At 42.7% G+C, this 22,555-nt stretch overlaps 2 protein-coding genes across 4 annotated transcripts; one reads left to right on the forward strand and one right to left on the reverse strand.

The window, feature by feature from the left end:
* Nucleotides 1-304: 304 nt before the first annotated feature.
* On the reverse strand, nt 305-6,131 carry becn1 (beclin 1, autophagy related). Of its 2 annotated transcripts, none has more exons than XM_053490989.1 (12): nt 6,013-6,131; nt 4,588-4,718; nt 4,303-4,367; nt 4,165-4,223; nt 3,977-4,067; nt 3,763-3,899; nt 3,202-3,396; nt 2,910-3,056; nt 2,432-2,581; nt 2,260-2,320; nt 2,014-2,156; nt 305-1,644 (listed from the first exon to the last, which is right to left on the reverse strand). In XM_053490989.1, exons 2-12 carry the CDS (start codon nt 4,712-4,714, stop codon nt 1,476-1,478), a joined length of 1,344 nt encoding a protein of 447 aa, XP_053346964.1. In that variant the 5' UTR covers nt 4,715-4,718; nt 6,013-6,131; the 3' UTR covers nt 305-1,475. The 2 variants fall into 2 exon arrangements, with proteins under 2 accessions (XP_053346964.1, XP_053346965.1); XM_053490990.1 differs by lacking the exon at nt 6,013-6,131 and adding an exon at nt 5,615-5,978.
* A 44-nt stretch (nt 6,132-6,175) lies between these two features.
* Nucleotides 6,176-20,707, forward strand: LOC128517176 (breast cancer type 1 susceptibility protein homolog). 2 transcript variants are annotated; one of them, XM_053490985.1, is made up of 20 exons: nt 6,176-6,396; nt 6,883-7,002; nt 7,210-7,263; nt 8,285-8,365; nt 8,459-8,547; nt 8,667-8,703; nt 8,827-8,927; nt 9,085-11,880; nt 12,395-12,480; nt 12,926-13,058; nt 13,976-14,125; nt 14,212-14,303; nt 14,727-14,814; nt 15,698-15,775; nt 16,447-16,487; nt 16,710-16,793; nt 17,859-17,916; nt 19,814-19,884; nt 20,001-20,064; nt 20,425-20,707. In XM_053490985.1, exons 2-20 carry the CDS (start codon nt 6,926-6,928, stop codon nt 20,517-20,519), a joined length of 4,275 nt encoding a protein of 1,424 aa, XP_053346960.1. In that variant the 5' UTR covers nt 6,176-6,396; nt 6,883-6,925; the 3' UTR covers nt 20,520-20,707. The 2 variants fall into 2 exon arrangements, with proteins under 2 accessions (XP_053346960.1, XP_053346959.1); XM_053490984.1 differs by having other exon boundaries at nt 6,920-7,002.
* Nucleotides 20,708-22,555: the final 1,848 nt, after the last annotated feature.

The following is a 22,555-nucleotide window of genomic DNA, read 5'->3' on the forward strand; positions in this document are numbered from 1 at the left end:
TTTTGTGTTTGTTGAGTCGTGCTCAGGGCGGCTTTTTCTGGAGACAACCAACCTGTGTGCAAACCGATAGAGTAAATCACACACCTGAATGATGAACAGACCACGACGTAATTATTTATGACCAGGTTCTTCATGTAATGTATACACCACTTGGTGTCATGCTGTTGGAAAAAACTGAAGAACAATGTGGGAACTATGTGGGAACTATGTGACCACCTTACATATGATGATCGTTCAGTAAATTGAGTAACTCAGTACCAAATCAGTCAAATTACTCAGTAATTCAGTAAAGATACCATCAGTGTTTTGGTGTAAGCGTCTTATTTTATTTCACTACACAACAGCAGTGCCTCCATGTTAGAGTCTGAGACAACACATGGTTCAGAGTGAGTACAGTCCAACACCAGCAGGGCTCCTGCAACACAACTGATTAAATACATTCATTAAACAGATCAGAAAATTGATTTCTTCACCTTGACTTAAACATACCACAGAATCGGTCCGCATTGTTTATCAAATACGGCTGTGCAAACCTGGCTGAGTCTCGTTACTGCAGGATTACCGTACACAACACGTACAGGCGCTCTTCATCGTTTATTCACCATATTCTCATTTTAAGCATACAAACGTGAATCTTTTTTACATTTGTAAATCTGTTTGGAATTTTTCAATTGGATTGGCAAAAAAAAAAAAGAAACATTTACACACAAGCATTTATTCTAACTGTGAGCTCACTAGCTCTGTGTAATCGTACAAGTATAAAGATGATCAACAATCTGATTATCAGCTTCAACATGCTGAAGAGAATATTTACATTTAGTTAGTAGATAATACATCAGGTTAGTAAATACACGAGTGCTAACCGAGGTGTGTAACACGCTGTGTTTAAGTTATTTGAAAGTGCAAGAATATGATAAAATAAGAGCTCGTACCCTGTAACTATAACAAGCTCAAGACTCTTTAGCATGCACATCTAAGGTTTTACTGACATCATGTGTGTGTTTGTGATGAAACACCAAGATCGCATCCATTTTACGTCTCTGACGCTCTTAAAGCTTTTCACGCTGTTATTAAACACACATCAGAGACGTAGAATCGGGACGCGACCCAATCGAACCCTGAAACGTTCTGTCATGTTATGGGTTTACATCTCGTGTTGAGGCCTGAGGAGGGCGCTGGTGTGGGAGTTGTAGGGTTGGGAACACAGAAATATTTTAACAATAAGCCCTCGCTTTGGGGGAGGAGGAGCGAGTGCGGCTAGCTGTCCTCGACCCAAGCGCTCCTTAATCGTGCTTAAGGAAATGTTTCCGGGAAACGTGTTAAAGTAGTCACACTTAATCAGGTTTAGTAAACAAACAGTAAACACTAGTTTGGACTTTGAGACTCCTAGTTAGAGCTAGCTCTCGCCATTTCCCCAAGAGAGAACCCCGATTTCTCTCTCTCTCTCTCTCTCTCTCTCTCTCTCGATCCCTCTCTCAACGGTTATAGAATTGGGACGAGACCCACGCCAGGCCCCATTTCAGGTTGGTGAGCATGAACTTGAGTGCTTTGGTCCACTGCTCCTCAGAGTTAAACTGGGTTTTAATAGAATACGATCCTCCGTTCCCGCCCGTGTCCTCGATCTTCCCCTTGTCCACGTCCATTCTGTTCAGAGAAGAAAGAAAAAACAAAAAAACAAAGACAGAATGAAAACTGTTCAATCTACAATGGTGTTTAATACGTCATGCTTTATGATTGAAGAGAGCAACTGACGAGTGAGTAGAAATTTCCAGAACATGCCAGGAAGCATTTGGTACCAGGAAGCAATTTAGAGGCTATTCAGTACCAAAGGTACCAGCTGGAAATAATTTGGAGAAGAGGGTCAAAATTAAATTAAATTAAAAGGGGTCAAGGGTTCCACAGTGCCAGTCGTGCCAGGTCGGTCGCGTGGGTGTGGCCTCAGCTCTAATCGGACCCGTGCAGTGGCTGTGTGTGCACCCGTCCGTGTCAGATACATGATGTGTGAGCTCTCACCTGTACGGGAGGCAGAATCCCGTGTCGCCTTTCTCCACTTCCTCCTTAAACTGCTGCACACAGTCTAAAAACGCCACCATGGCATGATCAAACTTGTTGTCCCAGAAGAAGCGCAGTCCTCCTGAGCAGTACAGCGGCAGCTCCTGTCACACCCAGAGCACAGGACAGGACACGCCCGTCTTTATTAGAGTAAAGAAACCCTCACCCGATATCCCCTCGGCCGATCACGGCTCAGAGCTCGTTTACCTTGGACTTGTCTGTGAGGGACTCCAGGTACGAGTGGTTTCCGTAAGGGACGAGTCGGTATCTGTAAGACAGACCACGGATGTGATGATCAACTTTTTCCTCATATACGTTATCATCGGGTGGTTCTCTCTCTCACAGACTCCTGATGTATGGGTGCTGAGTTGTACTGTACCTCTGGAAACACAGGCCCATCTTGTTAGCGAGAGCGTGTAGCAGGAGCACCGTCTGACCCCAGGCGGCGTTAATCTCGTTCCATTCCACGGGAACGCTGGGTAATCGCCCCAGACGAAAGTTATTTATCGTCCCGAACTGCCCGCTGTGCCTGAGACAAGGACAGAGCAGAATGAGATAAAGACACAACAGTGCACAGAGAGAGAGAGAGAGAGAGAGAGAGAGAGAGAGAGAGACAGAGAGGGAGAGAGAGAGAGAGACAGAGAGAGGGAGAGAGAGAGACAGAGAGACAGAAAGAGAGAGAGACAGAGACAGACAGACAGATAGAGACAGTGACAGAGAGAGAGAAAGAGTCTGACAGAGAGAGAGAGACAGACAGAGAGAGACAAAGACAGAAAAAGAGAGAGAGACAGAGACAGAAAGAGACAGAGAGAGAGACAGAGACAGAAAAAGAGAGAGAGAGACAGAGAGAGACGTACCAGATGTGAAAGGTGGCATTAAAGACGTTGGTTTTCTTCAGTCTGTCCAGTTGAGTCTGGCAGTAACGCATCTGATTATCGACGCTCTTCAGTTCATCGTCCAGCTCCAGCTGCTGCCGTTTAAACTCGCAGTACTCCTTCTGATACCTGGACGAGACACGGACGGAAACACACACTGGGGTCAGAACCTCTGGCTCTCAGATATCTCTGTGTATGTACGTGTGCGTGTGTGTGTGTGTGTGTTGTTATTTAGCCCACAGACTACACTACAGACTTATTCAGAGTAACTCACTGCAGCTCCTCTGTGTCCAGCTGCTGGGCGTGGCCTCGTGCCTCTGTGATCTCCATGACGACGGATTCCCGCTGCTGTTCGATGGCCTCCAGCTCCTGGATGAGTGTCTCCTCATCCTGCTTGAGCTGCTGCAGCTCCTTTAGCAGCGTGTCCTCGTCTTCCTCCTGCAGATGGGACAGCAGCTCCAGACACTTCCTGTCAATCAAACACACCTGTCAATCAAACAAAAGGAATTGTTCCATTCCAGTGTCCTTGTCCTTCTCCTGTAACTGGGCACACACTTCCTAAATGAGATTATGCTGTTAATCAAACACACCTGGCAATCAAACAGCTGTCAATCAAAGAAGCAGAGTAAACTGTAATTAATATAAATGACTGATTGCCAATTAAATAAATCCATCACACACATGTGTCAACCAAAACCCTAACTTCTGCTCAGACAGCACGTACACTGGCTTGCATAAGTATTCACCCCACAAACCTGTCACGGTCTAGCTGATTACCCCTGTAAAGCACGGTGATGTGAGCATCAGGGCTGGATGCTGGGTCTCACTGACTCACTTGTAGTTCTGACACTCGTTCTCGGTGATGTTGAGTTGTGTGTCCAGCTGATCCAGCAGCGTGTCTGTACACTCCTCACACAGCGGGTGATCGACATCGCTCTGACCCGACATGATGTCAAACAGATCGCTCGTTACCTGCAGGACAGGGGCACGCCATCAGCACACGCAGCTTTAAATACATAACTTAAATCCTCCCTGTCCACCTTTCCTACCTTTAATCTGCGACTCAGGTTCTCCATGGTCCCGCCATCCGAGGCCTCGCCGATTAGCGTGAAGCTGTTAGCGCTTTCTGTAGACATCATCCTACAAGAGCAAATCTCTGATCAGTGACATGACTCGTCCTCTTGAAAGATGATGATAAAAAAATTTTATCAATAAGTGAAAAGATGAGCTGTGTTACCTGGCAGGAGGGATGTATTTCCGCGAGATGCCGTCCTGCTTGCTCTCCACAAATGTCTCCTGTAAAAGACGGTCGGTGAAATCTGAACTACAAATCATCCTTAAAGGTGAAAAAACAAAACAGTTCAGATAACGTTACCTCGGGAGGTGTGTCAGTGTCGCCGCTTTCCGTCTGCTTGCTCAGCGTCACGGTGACTAGCGGCGCTGAACAAAGATATAGCGGAAAGAAGCAGATATTTGGAGCGAGCGCATTAAATACATAAACCTGCACTAGTATCAGAGCCGCTGTTACGGAGAACTAATCAACACCCGTTAAATCCAGATTTCAACCTCTCTGGGGTGTAATTTAATTTCCTTTATCTGTCAGTGTGTGTTAAAGTGGTGTTGTGTGACGAGTGTTCAGTGTCTGAGATTGCAGGCGTACCCATCAGCTCCTGGATGGTGAGTCGGTCCAGGACGTTGAAGCTGGTGTCGAGTTTAAGAGGCTGGTTACAGCGCTGACACACGAAGCTCACCTGCATGGTGGTGCTGGACGACTTGGAGGCCTCCATGGTGCTGAGACAAAGCACACAGTGATTTATTACAGTTATATAGGCTTTAATACAGTTACATAGGTTTATAACAGTTATATAGGCTTTATTATAGTTATATAGGCTTTAATACAGTTATATAGGCTTTATTATAGTTATATAGGCTTTATCATAGTTATATAAGCTTTATTATAGTTATATAGGTTTTAATACAGTTATATAGGCTTTACTATAGTTATATAGGCTTTATTATAATTATATATTCTTTAATACACTTATATAGCCTTTAATACAGTTATATAGGCTTTATTATTGTTATATAGGCTTTAATACAGTTATATAGGCTTTATTATAGTTATATAGGCTTTAATAGTTATATAGGCTTTACTATAGTTATATAGGCTTTATTATAGTTATATAGGCTTTATTATAATTATATATTCTTTAATACAGTTATATAGCCTTTAATACAGTTATATAGGCTTTACTATAGTTATATAGGCTTTATTATAATTATATATTCTTTAATACAGTTATATAGCCTTTAATACAGTTATATAGGCTTTATTATTGTTATATAGGCTTTAATACAGTTATATAGGCTTTATTATAGTTATATAGGCTTTATTACAGTTATATAGGCTTTATTACAGTTATATAGGCTTTATTATAGTTATATAGGCTTTAATACAGTTATATAGGCTTTAATACAGTTATATAAGCTTTATTATAGTTATCTAGGCTTTATAACAGTCACAAGAGATTTATAACAGTTATATAACAGCCTTAAAATCTACTGTTCTTTTCTGACATAATCCTTATAAGATATAAATCTTTTAGTAACGTTATCTCAGATTGTTTATAAATTCTCAAACTAAGTGCAAAAATACGTATTTTAAATACTAAACTCGCAAAGTTTACCTTTCTCATAATTTACTAATATCGTCACAGTCAGTCTAATGCAGAATCATCTCCTGTTTACGTTTTCCCGATTAGCACTCAATCTGTATTACAAATCGCTCCCTCATCCCCTCTTAAGTACACTACACGCGCGATAATGTAACTAAACTCCTTAGGCCCTATTAAGTGCACTAGATGACCAGTTAAACGCCGAATGAGACACGATCACAAGCTCGAGCTAGCCGAGGTGTTTTGTTCCAAAAAGAATTAAAATTCCTCACAAAATTCGGTTTATTATTTAGTACAAACTAATTTTTAAATTAATATTCGTTAAATCACAAAATAGGTAAATAATAATATCATTTTAAAATAAATTTAATATATTTTATCCGTTAGCCAAACAGCTAAGCTGGTCTCACCTGCCAACTTCCGGTTTCCTCCCCCCCCAATAAGTGACGGCAGTGACGTAATTTTGCAGGTCGTTCGCGTCCAAAACTTGGTTTTGCTTTAAATATATATATATATTGATTATCGTTTATGATTACATGAGGTACAAAATGTTATTTAAATATTTTCCTGGGGAAAAAATACGACAAAAAAAAATCTCTGAGAGGACCGGACACGCGCGAGCGTGACCCTCAGTCACGTGACCGAAACAGTCGCGGGAAAACACAAATCTTGTTTCCGAGTGCTAGCGCTGAGCTAAGTGGACTAGAATTCCGTTAGAGTTAAATAGGTTTCCGGTTATTAACGTATAAGAAACAGCGCGACAGGGTCATCACAAGGCTCTCGAGACGTTTTAGGTTCGTTAACGGTTTTTTCAATCCGTGTTTTTGCATGTCGCGTGAATCTTTACGGGTTGTTACCCAAATGCTGTCGTGTTGTGTGAATAGTGCACTAAGTAGGGTAGCGCGCGCCGCCTTTGAGTTCTACGTGTAGTGTGTTTATGTAGGGAATAAGGATGCGTTTAGGATTCCGCCCTAATTTATGACTAACATAACCAGCTAGTTAGTTTTGTTTGTGAGATAAGGTTTGTGGTGTGTGACACACCGTTAAAGGCAATTTTTACAGAATTATTAACGCACTCGATGCAGATTCTGATGAAAAACTGAAACAATAGTCTAGCCTCAAAACAGCGGCTAAAACGTATAAAGTAATATTTATTTACTTTCTTAATAAATATTAATATATGCTAATATGAATTTTTAAAAAATCTCCCGTTGAACTTTACTGGAAGCTGCTGTTAAACCTTTTTTGTAAATTTTTCTTAAACTCTGTGTTTTGTTTAGTTTTTTGCTCTTAAGCAGTACTGTGTATGTGCTGTAGGGGGCGATGATGAGCGCGGTGAAGGCCACAGACGTGAAGAGAGGCATCGCAGTGATTTGGGAGAACCTGCAGTGTCCGATATGGTGAGTTTCACATAACTCTGTGTACCACTGCCCCTGTAGCAGAAATGAAAAATGGTTCATGATGTCATTGACCCGTTCAGGTTCTAACAGCAGAACTCTTCACACCACGACAGCGTTTTATCACAGATCTGTTGTAGAGGTTATTATTGTACAACGTATAGATCTCTTCTTCAACATGCACCACCTGTTTGTGTTAATGTCTGACAGTTTGGACTTGATGAGCCAACCCGTCTCGACCCGGTGTGACCATCAGTTCTGCAAGTAAGTCACATTTTTACTGATATTCATTTATAAAAAAAAAAAATTATATATATATATATACATATATTTTAATAATAATAATAATAATAATAAAATAAACTTTGTGATTATACAAAGTATGGTTGCAAACTTCACAGATTTATGTTAACTCATTGATGAACACATTAATTAACAACAAGACGCACATTTTTCCCCAATTACCATTTAGTTTAAACGGTTCCAGTCCCACAATCATACCACATTACTGATGTAGGTCCGAATAGTTCAGCCTTGTGGGTGCCCTCTAGAGGCCCACAAGGTAATAGACACCTGAGCTACGGAAAACCTTACGGAAAACAAAAAACGTATAGGTGAATAAATAGATTTTTAATCAGTTTAATTCTTTACGTCAATTTATTAAGTAATGCCTAATCACAGACATACCTTTTACAGAGATTTACCAACTCATGTTTTATTTCTGTTATTATTATTATTAATAATATTGACATTTATCATAAACACAGTAGCAACGAAAACAAACACTATAATGTAAATGTATTAAAATAATGTCTAAATATTCATTTGTAATATTTTTTTCTATAATTATTTCAAATTACATATTGATATTTTGTTTTTTTCTTTATTTTAAAATTAATTTACTCACTTGCTTGTGAAACTGTGTATAATGAAATATTATACCGTATTAAAGATTTTAGCATTTACACATTTCTATCAGATTAATTATTATTATTATTATTAATTTTATCCTTGTATTATGAAACCTACTGTACATTAGAGTGCAAGATTTTTAATTTAATAAAAATGTAAAAAAAAAAAAAATATTTGGTTACATTACTTTTTATGTTATATCATTTCATTAGAAGAATCTTAAAATGGAAAAAAAAATGTAATTGTATTTACCCAAAAAAAATACAAGCACATTTATTTGTTTATTTACTTAACCATTTGCATCTTATGTTTGTTTTTTTGAAAGATTTGTTAAATGTGATGGTGATTATTATTACATGTTTTATCTCTGTAGGTTCTGCATGACCAGGCTTCTGGAGAGGAACAAGAGGAAGGAAACCAGCTGCCCCGTCTGCAAGGCCAAGGTCACCAAGAGGTAAACACACTCGTATCCGCAAGGCGTAATCTCACATATTTAGTTTATTTCTTTATTATTTGTTGAGAATTCTGATGTTTAAATGTGAAACAGGAGTCTTCAGGAGAGTCCAGGCTTCCAGAAACTGGTAGAAGGTCTCCAGAATTTAGTCCGATCATATGAATTTGATACGAGCACAAACTGTAAGTGTGTGTGTGGAATATTTACACTTAACGTAGATGTGCATTTAAACTTTACCTTTGAGATATTGATGTCGGAAGTTTGGGCAAAAACTCTGTAATCTGTAATATTGTGTGTGTAGATTTCACTGGGTTGCCACAGAGGAGACAAGGCACTAGGTCAGAGTCACTTCTTTTACTGTTTTATTATTATTGTTGTTGTTGTTTTACATTACTATGCCACACTGACGATGATTCCGAGGTTTTTTTCTTCATCCTTTTTTTCTCGTTTCTGTGTGTCAGTGTCGAGACGGAGTCGAGAGATCAGCATTGCAGTGGAGAGAACACACCCACAGAGGGCGATGTGACGGAGAAAGAAGCCACGCTTTCCTCCACAGCAGAAGGTGAGACCATGTTTGTTTGTCAAATTATGAAATACAAGAATCCAAAGTGCACGTTACAGTTAGATAAGTTTCCATGCGTCCTGCAAAGTTCCGTATTAATAATATTGTTGGACACCATGAACTGTTCTTATTGTTTTAACCTTCGTCTCACTTACAGCTAAAGATGCTTTTGCAAAACTCATGTGTCTTGAGGATTCGCGTCCTGACACTGCAGAGGAAGATTGCCTCGACGGCAGTCATGGTGATTCAGCACAGAAATCTGAAATAAAACCTGCAGATCCTGGAGACGTTCCTCTGACACCAGGAGCCTGTAATTCACAGACGCAGCAGGACGTTACTCCGGACGACGGGAAACGTTCCTGCAGACGATCTAAACGCCTTTGCTTGGAGCCAGACAGGATTGTGGATAAAAGACAAAAGAAAAGCGTTCAGAAAGTGTCCGAGTGGCTGCTGAAGATCTCTCCGACGTCTGACGCGGCAGCCGAAAGCTACACGGAAGGAGCTCTTCTGATTTCCACAGAGAGCGATGGCGATAGAGAGAGTACAGCGTCACGTGCGTCGACAGAGATTCACGCTTCTGGTAACGACAAAGCTGATGCGAGTCCTGAAAGGGCGGTGCCGTGTCGAGGGCTGGAGGAACAAGTGTTTGGGGCGGTGTATAAACGAGAGCGCAGAGTCTCCAAGGTCAGCAAATTCATCAAAAGTTACTCTTCTGAAAAGGAGATCGCGCCTGTCGGGAACGTGACGGAAAAAGATGAAACGATTGAGACGCCTAAGAGGAGGTCAAGCCGTAAGGTGGCTCCAGTTGAGACAGCGAGTAAAGATAAAGATGATGGAGCGTGTGAAGGAAATGGGTCGTTAAGATTCTCAGACGAGCCGGAGCAGGAGGTGCAGAACGGTCTGAATGAAAGCGCTGAAAATAAGGAAGAAAGTCCAGCGTTTGAAGTTCCTGTGAAGAAACCAGGGAGAAGATCAAAAAAGATGCAGGCGGTTTGGCAGGATGTGGACCGAGACTTGGCAGAGAAAGAGAGCAATAAGAAAGACCGGACGAGACGGAGCACCAGGAGCAGCAGTGATGCTGCCAAAGAGGACGAGTCAGAAAAAAGCAAAAACGGCAAATATGCCAAGTCCCTTGCTCTAGTCAGTGCTGGAACAGAGATTATTGACATGAGGGAGAAGGTCCCAGGTAATCCCAAATTAATCGAGACAGAAGTCAGTATTGAAAGTTATCCTAGCAGCGCAGAACTGAAGTCTCCTGATGCTCGGAGAACCAGACGAAGCTTAAGGCTGCAGGAGTTCACCGCTGAAGTTCAAGGTCTGACGAGGAGAAGCCGATCTAAACAAGCTGTCCCAAAACCCACTGAAGTACCAGAGAAGGATCCTACCACTAGCCTGGATGAGACCCGTGAGAAGACTGGTCGTGCTGGTACGAGTCAGTCTGAGGCTAACCCGAGTGAGAAACCGGACCAGTCTGTGAGGAGAAGAAATGGTTGTGTTTACAACGATGACTCTGAAAACATTGAAGTCGTGCAGTTGAGCGAGGACGCTGCAGCTCCCAAGTGTGTGTCTGAGGGAACTGAAACTGAAGAACATTCGCTGGTTTCAGTTGTCCCAGACACAGTGAATCAGGACAAGCACATTTTAACTTCTCCTACTTCTTCTTCGACCAAAGTAGAAAACTCGACAAGTCCACTAGCAGCCGTGGTTCCTGAATCTTTACCTCAGAAGCGACAGGAAGGAGCATCTACAGAAACATTCATGTGTGGTTTCGAGGACAGAGAAACAGAGCAAGACGAAGACACAAACGATAGTGAACTCGACACTGAGCAGCTCATGAAGACCTTCAAAGTCACCAAGAGGAAGTCCTTCTATCTGGGTAGTCCAAGAACTTCACACTCCAGATCCAAAGAAAAATCTCTTACTCAGATTGTAGAGGAAGATAAACAAGAGTGTGTAGACCAACCAGAGATGCCATACATCTCTCCAGACTATAATCAGGGTCTACCCTTAAATGCTTGCAAGATCCCATCTCAAACATCTCAAAGCTGTGTTGCAGATGCTGCGAGTGTCAGCCTGCTACAGGTAAAATCACCTGCTCATCCCAGTCTACCAAAAGATAGCTCCATCAAAACCTCAGGTGCCCATGACCACTATGAGAAGGTTGCAGAATCCCAAGATTGCTCAAGATCTCAAGTTTCCAGACCTCCTGTGAACATTGAACTTGGAAATTCCATCCAGCTTTTCTCCACAAGCGTGACCCAAGAGGAGCCTCCAATCTCTTGCAGTAAAGACTCCATAAAGTCTCAGAAGTCCTCAGAAATTTTAGAGGAACCATCCCAAGCAAACTCTGATGAAGACCGGAACAAAATTCCTAGCATCCCATTGGGAAACACGGCCGACTCAGAAATCCGGTGCAATAATTTTGAGTCCTCTGTCACCCCAGATGGCCTTGTCCCACACGGTCCTGAAGCTCTGACCACAGAACCTGCAGCCACTCAGAACTTGGATAAGGTTGATGGAGAGGAAGAGCTTTCTCAGCCACGTGTGTGCAGGAAGCGGAAGGCCCAGAGACTGGAGTCTTCAGGCTCTGAATCCAGCGTGGACAATGAGGACTTGCCCCCGCTAGCCCAGATTTTTAAATCTCACCAGTGGCCCTCGGCGCCTGATAAAGAGCCGGTGAAAACCTCTTCAAAACAAGATGGCGTCCACGCTGAAGACCGAGACTCGAGGCCAGGCTCAGAGCCTGTGAGTCAGGATAGTCGCTCTCGCAGTGAACCGGAAGCTCAGTCGACTCCCGCGAGCCAGCGCATCACCTCCTATCAGAAAGGGAAATCAGCTGCAGATGTAAATCCTGAAGATGTAGAAGACGGCGATGTTCCTGACCCCGCGTGCGGAGACCAGTGGATCTCAGATAGTCAAGGTTCTGTGGATCTTTTCGGGACTCCACGGGAAGGTGAGTTCTGTGAGGTGCTTAATCTGTAGTCTGGAGCGGTGAGAATAAATCAGGTATGCAGTTGTAGTTTGTTTGCTAATTCGTTCCACAACCCAGGAAAATCAGTACATAAAAATTATTAATACAAAATATAAAGTAAAAATAAAACACATTAACCTGCACTTTACCTTTTAGTAAGTGTAAATAGATCCTGACAGATAGGAGGAGAGGAGGAATGACACTTGTTATACACACAGACGCGTGGTCAGTGTTATAGTAAACAGTACACACACGCATGGATGTTGATTATACCAGTGAGAGGCGGGCACTAAGACCCAACAGATTCTCTCTCTCTCTCTCTCTCTCTCTGATTCTCAGCTTCTCATCTTTTACACATTTCATACTAATTTTCCTTAATGTTTTCCTGATTGTTAAAAGCGCTATACAAATAAAATATTGAATTGAACTAAATGATCCAATCATAAAATTGGTGTTTGTTCTCCGTGGTCTCACTGTCTAACTGTCTTCATTTCAGGTGAAGCGGTAGCTGAAGGTGTCTGTACCAACACGGGGCTCTCCATCGAGGCGTCTCAATACTCGAGTGAGATTCTCAGCACCCAGGTGAGGGCAGGGTAGAACCATAGAGGAGCAAACACATCCTGATGATTTAGGCTTTGACTGAAACAGAACCTGTGATATTCCACATGGGCGTCTGAGCGCATCGTTCCAGGAGTGAACAAACTGGTGAAGGACGACCCGTCACCATTACTGTGTATAGAACTCAAAATAGACCTTTTCATGCTTTTAAGGTGCCAATAATTTTGGAGTCACTTCTGTCCAGTAGATGGCAGTTTGTCTGTTATAAGTAACGAGTTCATGAGGTCTGAGAGGCGTGTCAGAGTGCTCAGTCACACGTCCTGTTTAGATTTACATAATAAGAGTAAACCTTTAGTATTGAACCTGTTCAGAAGTGTGAAAGAACACACACACACACACACACACACACACACACACACACATACACACCGCTGTGTGCAGCTTCCCTCCTGTGTGTGTGTGTGTGTAGCAGAAACAGGAGATGCAGCAGGAGCTCCACAGGTTGGAGAGGATGATGGCTTTAGTGTCCGAGGCTCTCCAGAAGAAAGATGACGACTTGGAGGACAAGAAAGATCAGACGGCGGACGAGGATCAGCACTCGGGTACGGAGCAGTCGAACCCCCATACACCACTCTGTTAAAGTCTGTCGTTAAACACTAGACGAGGACGTTCATGTAGAAGCTCTGAACTGTAAGAGCTACATTTATACCAACACACGCTCTTCTTCTCCTCTCACACACACACACACACACACACACACACACACACACACACCGTAGTGTTTCCACAAGACTCTCTCTGTGTCTGTGGACTGGATTGATCTCAGTATGCACACACACACACACACACACACACACACACTCTTGTTTTAGAAATATCATTTAGCAGTAATAATGATAAATGGACTCCGCCGTGGTTTAAAGACGCTAATCTACGGCGTGCTGCGTCGGCTATAAGCGTCCCGTTGATTAGTGTTGTTCTGATATAATGAGCTTCTCCTCTTCTTCTTCACTCGGCTCATGAAGTCGTGAATAATTAACCACGATTAAATCTCTGTGTGATTTATCCTCTACTGCAGGTTACATTTTCTCAGTGTGTTGACTCACATCAGCGCTAATGCTAAGCGTCACACTGCGCTAACGTGTGCGTGTGCGCGCGTGTGTGTGTGTGTAACTCCAGCCTCTTCATTAGTCTCTGTTAGAAACCTGGTCTTAAAAACTCACACTAACAGTCTGTTACATGAAGCTTTTCAGGAATCCAGGAACTGAATAAGTAACTATTGGTTCTGTGCGGTTCAGTTCTGACTGATACAGGTTTCTGTACACGGGTCGTTCCTGAGAGCGTTCACATCCCAACTTAGTTAATCTGAAGTTTAGGAACCTTGGCGATTATCTAACAGCAACCTTTTACACTTATTACTTTTAAAAGATGTTAAAGCCTTTTATACTGAACACACTCTTTCAGTAATGTGTGTAGTCAGATTCATAACTGTGTGTGTGTGTGTGTTTATGCCCTGCAGGACACCGAGGCAGAACGAGAAGTCAGCGGTCCTGTAAAAGCCTAAAGCAGCCGTCTCAGAGGTCAGAGGTCACAGGTCAGCTTGCCGTGCCTGAAGTTCTGGCGGTCGGTGTGACGGAGGAACGGAAGCCGGACGAGTCGAGGGGAGACGGTACCGCGTGATTAAATGGTTTCTATCATCTTTTGACTAAATGTTTTAGAGAATCCTGATCCTGATGTTTTTGGCGTCTCGTCCAGCTTTTGGAGAACCTGCGATGAAGAACGAGTGCAGAGCGGTGAGCGGAGACGGGATGGAGCTGGTGGTGTCGGGCCTCAGTGCCACCGAGCAGGTGAGAGACAGAGACAGTGAGAGGTCTCTAATGACTTCTGTAGCAGGACGTCCAGTACATCAGCTCACCCTCGCTATGAATTATCTAATAACTCTTATAAGATTTACACACAGACTTATGACTGATGTTACAGACTCATAAAGCCTCTGTAATGATGTTGTGGTGATGATTTTCCTCTAACCGCGTGTCCCTAAGCGCTCCATGCCTTTTAATCCACAACATTTACATTTATTAATAAAACATCAGCAGGGTTTTCTGTGTGTCTGTATGTCGGTATATTTAACGTTGTGGAACATCAGTGAAACAAGGTCACATGTTATAGCAGCTATAAACACGAGGAGCTTCTTCAGCTCTCTCTCTCTCACTCACACGCGCGCTCTTTCTCTCTTACACACACACATGTTTTTGTTGTTGTGTGTTCAGGGTCTAGTGAAGAAATTCGCAAGGAAAATGAAGGCTGGTGTCAGCAGTCAGGTCACTCCTTCTACAACTCACATCATCATCAAAACAGGTGTGTGTGGTGTTTTTGTCTGAATTTAAGTTATCTCTCTCTTTCTCATACACTCTCTCTCTCTCTCTCTCACACACACACACTCTCTCTCTCTCTCCATTGTGTGGGTAATTACTTCCCTGTGTCGCATTGTTTTAAATTAAGCCACCTTTAAGAAAGCAGCAGATTAACATAACGTCCCCGGAGCTTTGATGTCTGACGTTCATACAGCAGTTTAGTCCTCCAGTTCGGAAGATGTCCTGATGTTTTCGGTCATCTTGGTCAGGCTTCCAGGAGATCTTCCTAATCAGACTGCAGGACCAAGATGATCATTTGTAACGTTACACACAAGTTCCACTCAACAGGTTCAGGAAGTCAGGCACAGACAGGCAGGCAGGCAGACAGGCAGGCAGACAGGCAGGCAGACAGGCAGACAGGCAGGCAGACAGACAGGCAGGCAGGCAGGCAGACAGGCAGGCAGACAGACAGAACATGAAAAATAATGCGTCTTTTTAAATTGTGTGCTGGTTGTAGTCTCTTCAGAGCTGCGTCGTGACCCGAGTGCATTAAGCAGCAACACAAACCGCCTAATTAGTTTTTAATGTGAGTCTAATGACGACGTCTACAAGTAATTAAATCCACAGCGGTGTGGCAGAGTGAGTCTGAGCGATATGTTCAGTGTCCTCCAGCAGATGTGCTCTCTCTGCCTAGTAGATCTTTCATATACTGCTGAGACGTGCACTTACACACACACACAAACACACACACACACACACTCACACTCACAGTTTTCTCCTTGACCTTGTTGATGGTATCAGAATATCAGCTCAGTACTGTGCTCTTTTTGTTGTTGTTATGGTTGTTGTTGTTGTTGTTGTTTATTTACTCCTGATGTATTTTGCAGATGGCAACTTGGTGTGTGAGCGAACGCTGAAGTACTTCCAGGGCATCGCTGGCAGGAAGTGGGTGGTCAGCTTCCTGTGTGAGTATCAGTGTCCTGTCAGTCGTCTTTTTGTTTATATGAGACACACAGTAGTTATGAGTGAATTTTAACAGCCTAGGAGATCAATACAGCTACAATAACACACTGATACGATATCATCACCCCACCCGGGTGAAGATTCCATTTCTCCTGCGATTCTTTTAGTATTATGATTTTTATAAATATTCAGATGTTTTAAAATATTATAAATTGAAACATTTTGGAGTCAGTGTGGTGATGAATACAACACGATACACACGAATACACAAAAGAATCATGATATTTAACTGAATCGATTTCCTCATTGCCAGTAATTCAGGGTCGTGTGTTACAGGCTCGACTTTGTACTGACGCTCAGATTCTCAGGTTAGATTAGCGAAGCGTCAGAGCGTGCTAACTTGTCCTATTTACGCTGAGCAGACACACCAGCAACCTGCTGCTTCCTTCCTGATTTGTTTTCCTCCCTAAAGTCATTATAGACGTTTACTGATAATGAGACGACGTAAATAACTAAAAGTGTGAGCGAGGAGCTGCAGGAGCCTCACACCACACAGATTAGACTTGAGATTGTGAACGATCACGCGTCACGTTGTTGAAGCAGAGTGTTTGTCGTTATAACACTTTATTCAGTTTGTTCAGTATTTTTTCTTTCTCCCTCTCGTCTCCTGCAGGGATCTCAGAGTGCTTCAAACACGGCAAACTTCTAGCTGAAGTAAATCTTTTCTCTCTCTCACTTCACACCAACACGTTTGTCAGATCTCCTTTAAATGAATCCAACTCCAGTCTGATCTGTAACTTGACACTTGTTTTTCTTTGAAACATTTTACACACAAATGAAACTTCCTGAGTTTTTATAGTATTTTCAGATGAAGTGACTCTTCTTAACTCCAGAGTGATAAATCTGACACACATCGTGACCTGTGGTTCTCTCCAGGCTCCGTACGAGGTGTGCGGTGATGTTGTTAACGGACTCGACCACAGCGGACCCCGAAAAGCCCGAACCGCTCCTGATGATGACGTGAGACTCCTTTTCTTTTCTTTCTATTTAGCATTAACTAAAAAAAAATACTTCAAATGTTACAATAATGGTACAAAGTAAACTGGTACTAAATAATATTAATAATAATAATAATGAATAAGACCTAATATCAGGCTGCAGGAAGGTAGGCGGCTGGTACTTCCTGATATTTAAAGGTCCAGTATAGTAAGTTATTACAGATCTCTAGGTAGCTCAGTGGTTAAGGCATTGGACTACGGTTCAGAAGATCCCAGGTTCAAACCCCACAACCACCAAGTTGCCCCTGTTGGGCCCTTGATCGCGGCCCTTAACCCTCAACTGCTCAGATGTGTAATGAGATAAAAATGTAAGTCGCTCTGGATAAGAGAGTCTGCCAAATGCCTAAATGTAAATCTCTCTCTCTCTGTCTCCCTGTTTCTCACTCCTTATACAAATTTGTCATTTTGGTGTCTATGTAAATGAGCTACCCCTGAGCCACGCCCCCACAGAGAACAGTAGAGCTGAGCATCGGGCCTAAAGAGGGGTTCATCATATATGATGTCACATTAGGGGAGGGAATCTGATTGGCTTGTTTAAACTCCAGGTCAAACACATGACGAAAAAGGAAGGAAAAAAGCAGAGACTGTTACTTTTTTGTTTGTACACACACACACACACACACACACACACACACACACACACACACAGAGGAGATCTGAATGTCTAAACATGTTGAAAAAGTGTGTTTTTGGCCTTTAAGCTTCTTGTTGCTCATGAAGAGTTCTGCGTGTGTGTGTGTGTGTGTGTGATATTTTTAATGAATTAGGGTGTTTAGTGCCTAAATAAAAGTCAGGTTCAGACTTGTGTTCTCTGGTTCTGTCCATTAGTGAGGTTTAACCACTGCGGACGGCTCTGCTAATTAGTCCTCCTCATAGTGTGTGTGTGTGTGTGTGTGTGTGTGTGTGTGTGTGTGTGTGTGTGTGTGTGTGTGTGTGTGTGTGTGTGTGTAGTCCTAGGGTTGTTTTGGACTGTGTGTATTACCCATAATAGACATGAGTTTTATATGAAATGTGTGTGTTATTGCAGCTGCTGATGAGGAGATGTGAGATCTGCTTCCAGGGCTCCTTCACTGATATGAGCACAGGTGTGACGAAGTAAACCCTTTATATATACAAATAAAGTATATACTCCCTCTCTCTGTATACACACACACACACACACACACACACACACTTTATATAAACAAACACACAGACATACACAAAGATACACATTTTTGGGGCATCTGTCCCCCCCCTCCCCCAACTGAATCTGAACTAAACACTCAGGACGTGAATGAAGTCAAGACCTTCATCTTTAACTCAAAGGGTTCGACAAAACTGTTTTCATTTTAGTTATTATTATAGTTTACAGCTCATGAAAACCAAAACACTCTTAAAATAATAGAATATTTAACTAAAATCATTTAAAGAATTATTTATGAGACGTTCTGAATCATTCTGTTGATTTACACACTCGGTCCTCATTCAAGGCTCTTTTAGCATGAATTACTACATCAGTGTGTCATGGTGTGGAGATGATCAGTGTGTGGCGCTGCTGAGGCCTTCCTGAAGACCAGGTTGCTTTGATGGCGGCCTTCAGCTCGTCTGTACTGTTGGGTTTCAATTCAGTTTTATTTGTATAGCGCTTTTAGCAATTGTCATTGTTGCAAAGCAGCTTTACACAATCAAAAGAATTATTTCAGTTTGTATGGAATGTGAATGTGTGTGAATGAGAATAATCAGATCGTCCCTGATAAACAAGCCAGCAAAAAGTGGCAAGAAAAAACTCCCTGAGATGGTAATAGGAAGAAACCTAGAGAGGAACCAGACTCAACAGGGAACCCATCCTCATCTGGGTGATAACAGACAGCAGGGATTGATCTGCACTCATACTGTGTGTTAGTTGGCAGGCAGTTCAGTATAACAGTTGATGTTAATATGGAGTCCAGTTCGTTATTGGAGACTCGGGTAGACTTGTAGGAAATTCCAGTCCTGAACTATCGAGCCAAGAACTGCAGCCAAGTCAAGACCTCAGAGAAACAGTTGCCAACACCAGTTGAGACCAGAACCGTCTTCATGGTAGAGTGAAACCATCCCCAGACACCAGACGCACCCCAGAGAGACACAAGGGGCATCCATGTGACGAGATCTCCAACCAGAAGCGGGGCACCAGGATGGGTCAGACAGGTCCGGAGGGCAGAGGGAGTCTGGATCACTGGCAGCTCAGGATCCAGGCTCCCTCTGGGTTTCTCATCCCGCTCTTGACGCTAGGGTTCTCTATAGGGTTCCGGTCAGGTGTGTTAGCCGGCCAATTAAAGCATGGTTATATCACAGTCAGAAAACCAGCCGGTGGTACTTTTGTCAGTGTGGACAGGTGCTACGTCCTGCTGGAAAAGGACATCAGCATCTCTATAAAGCCTTCAGCAGAGGGAAGCATGAAGTGCTCTAAGATCTCCTAGTAGCTGTGCTGACCTTGGACCTGATGAATCATAGCATGGCTCCCCAAACCACTACTGACTGTTGAAACACTGGACCTCAGGCAGTCTGGACTCTGTGCCTCTCCTCTCTTCCTCCAGACTTGATTTCCAAATGAAATGCAAAATTTACTTTGATCTGAAAAGAGGGTCTCTTTGTCCGTACCCAGGTACGACACGTCTGACATTCAGGTCTCATAGTTCCATATCATGATCATCTTCTGGACAACTGTTGAGTCGGAAGTCTTCCCCGTGTGTGTACTGAACCAGACTGACACACACAGTGTTTATACTGTACAGTATGAATAATTTACTGAAACTCATAATGATGTATTCTAATATTTTGAGATATTTTTGATTTTCATGAGCTGTATGCCGTAATTATCAAAATTTAAAACAAAAAAGCTTTGAAACATTTCACTTCACATGCAACACACACACTGTATTAGACAGCTGAATATAAGGGGAAGATCTTATTGAGTGTGTAATTTGTGTTTAAATACACTGCTTTTTTTTCTTCTCACAGATCAGATGGAGCTGATGGTGGAGCAGTGTGGAGCAACGGTCGTGAAAGATCCGCTGATGTTCTCCAGGAAGGTACCGCTCTCCGTCCTCCTGTTCATATTCATGTCCTTTTATCAGTTATCTGTATCTGTGTGTGTGTGTGTGTGTGTGTGTGTGTGTGTGTGTGTGTGTGTGTGTGTGTGTGTTAGGGTCTGCGTTATCAGCTGGTGGTGGTCCAGCCTGGTCCTGATGACTCTCAGTCGTACTACACAGGTGAGGAGATCCGCCTGAACTCTGTACCAGACTTTATCACAAATAAATGCAAGATAAATAAATAAACAAACACAGTTGTTACAAAACAACAATATACGAGAACAGGTAAACACTCCTCCACTTATGGAGTCTGAGCTTCACTGGAGTGTGTGAGAGGAATAAAAATCATCCATAAGGTGCAGAAAAAGACAAGCAGTTCTAGTTTAATGCTCTGGTTTGCTGTGTTTATTTAAAAATACTTAATCCATTTATTCCTTTTCTCTCTCTTTTCCTGTCTCTCTCTCTCTCTCTCTCACTCTCTCTCTCTCTCTCTCTCTCTCTCTCTCACTCTCTCTCTCTCACTCTGTCTCCCTCTCTCAGCTCTACAGAGAAAAGCCACTGTAGTGACTCGGAGTTGGCTCTTGGATTCGGTCGCCACGTACACGCTCCAAAATCCACAGGATTATAAACCATAACTGTTATGTTGTTTTTTTTTGTTGTTGTTGTTGTTTTTAAACCCCTCCTCTCCTTACTTGCACTTTATCTGAGCAGACGTCTGTGCATCATTAATCCTGTTTCACTTTAACTCATCCATCAGTTTTAATCTGCGTTGTAAATAAGACTTTGTCCTTGTACATTTCAGTGTAAAGTGCTCAATGGGTGACATGTGTTTGGTGAGATTTCTTTACACTCTCACACACTCTCTCTCACACACACACACACACACACACACACACACACACACACACACACTTATTTTTTGTGTTTTTGCTTGCTCAGAGTTTCCGCCTCTGACATTATTAATAATGAACTCTTAGCTGTTTCCTCCTGTGCACCCACGGGATCTGTAAAAGCACAGTCTCATGGGTTCTCCATCCGTCCACCATCAATCTGTCCATCACATTTATAAACAACCCTCTCTCTCTCTCTCTCTCTCTCTCTCTCTCTCTCTCTCTCTCACACACACACACACACACACACACACACACACACACACACACACACACACACACACACTCTTTCAGCATCAGCGCTCAGGTTTTAAGTGTGTAGTGGAACTGCTTAGGCTGGATTTCACCGCGCTCATCACTTCTCGTTCTCAGAGTTTTATGGTGATGTGGATATCAGCGTCTGGTTTTATTACAGATCAGCCTCAGGGCGACTGTCTCACTCGACAAGGTCCTTAACCACTCTCGGGTAAGAAACAGGGGCACAAATTCTCCTGAACATGGGCTTCACTGTGTCCCTTGTAGTGATCATGAAGAACAAACCCAAAACAACTGTCTAGACAAGACTTTGTTCCTTAGAAACGTGACAAGCTGTAGTGTTTAGTTTTTGTCTTATTAATGGAGAGTTGGCGTAAGAGAGATTGGGTCAAAAGGGGATTGGGTTTCTAAGGAAGTGGGTTCCTCAGTAATTCTCATGATAGTCACAGTGCGTTATTAGGTTCTTGAGATAGAGATCTGGAACCTTACAGCGTCACCTCTGACTGTTCTAAAGCACTGACACTGGAGACTCCTTCCATACAGGTTGAATAAAAGCCTCGATTGTCAATGCTGGACATGTCCATGTGAGCAAGTTGTTATCCTGGAAACCATGTCATAAAAGATGGAGCACATTGATCTAAACCTGCTCTACACTAATTAATCATCATCTGACCAATCAGAGTGCAGAACTCACTGAATAATAAAGGATGAGAAGAGAGAGAGAGGTGGAGGCAGACTTGAAGCAGAACAGTTGTAGTGTACAGATGTAGTGAGACGTGCGGTGATTAAACCTTACAGTGAAAAGCATCTCCAGACTGTTTAGGGTTATGAAGGAGTCTCCAGTGTCAGAGAGTGTGACCTCAGGGTCTTTAGGAAATTAAACATCTGTAATGGAATTAAATTAAGTATCATAAATAGTTAAAGTTCGGTTAAAATTGGAAGTTTACTCCTTCCACGTCCTCACACCAGCCTGGCACTGATTATGTTGCTGTAGCATCACCTCCCGCAGCGGTTTATTCCCTCCACCTGACCGCTGATGTGTGAACACACACACTGCCTGGTCTGTTCTCATCCTCTATGACTTTAATGCAGTCTCCAGTTGCGTGCAATTCGTGCATTTTAATGGCACAAGTGCTGTGCAGTAAAGGTGCTTTCCTGACCTCAACTCTCACACACAATCTCTTTTAAGTAGGATGCATTCACAGAGCAATAACAAAGGTTGTCAGACGCACACACACACTCTCAGCAGGAGGACACGCTGCGGATATTTCCTGCCAAGAGCATGAATTTCCTGCTGAATAATTAAATATGGCTCGAGTGTAAACAGCGAGAGAAGGATCAGACGCGAGCCAGACACCAGCGATACATCCGTTCTGTTTTAATGCAAATTTTCAACCTGTGCATAATGAGCTCTGAATAAAAAAGCTATAAAAAGGCTTTTGTGTCTCTTGGCCTGCTGTGAGTGTCAGGAAAGCCAGCTTCACCTTCACATTCTTGTGTGTGTGAGACACAGAGCCGCCATTTTA

This window comes from Clarias gariepinus, unplaced genomic scaffold (assembly GCF_024256425.1).
Source record: "Clarias gariepinus isolate MV-2021 ecotype Netherlands unplaced genomic scaffold, CGAR_prim_01v2 scaffold_38, whole genome shotgun sequence".
NCBI classification, from domain to species: domain Eukaryota; kingdom Metazoa; phylum Chordata; class Actinopteri; order Siluriformes; family Clariidae; genus Clarias; species Clarias gariepinus.

Coding starts and splice junctions, on each gene's coding strand:
- becn1 (XM_053490989.1), bottom strand. CDS start 4,714: ATGGAGGCCTCCAAGTCGTCCAGCACCACCATGCAGGTGAGCTTCGTG. Junction 4,224..4,302: donor ACACTGACACACCTCCCGAG/GTAACGTTATCT, acceptor CGTCTTTTACAG/GAGACATTTGTGGAGAGCAA. Junction 2,582..2,909: donor AATGCCACCTTTCACATCTG/GTACGTCTCTCT, acceptor TCCTTGTCTCAG/GCACAGCGGGCAGTTCGGGA.
- LOC128517176 (XM_053490985.1), top strand. CDS start 6,926: ATGATGAGCGCGGTGAAGGCCACAGACGTGAAGAGAGGCATCGCAGTG. Junction 7,003..7,209: donor AACCTGCAGTGTCCGATATG/GTGAGTTTCACA, acceptor AATGTCTGACAG/TTTGGACTTGATGAGCCAAC. Junction 17,917..19,813: donor CTTCACTGATATGAGCACAG/GTGTGACGAAGT, acceptor TTCTTCTCACAG/ATCAGATGGAGCTGATGGTG.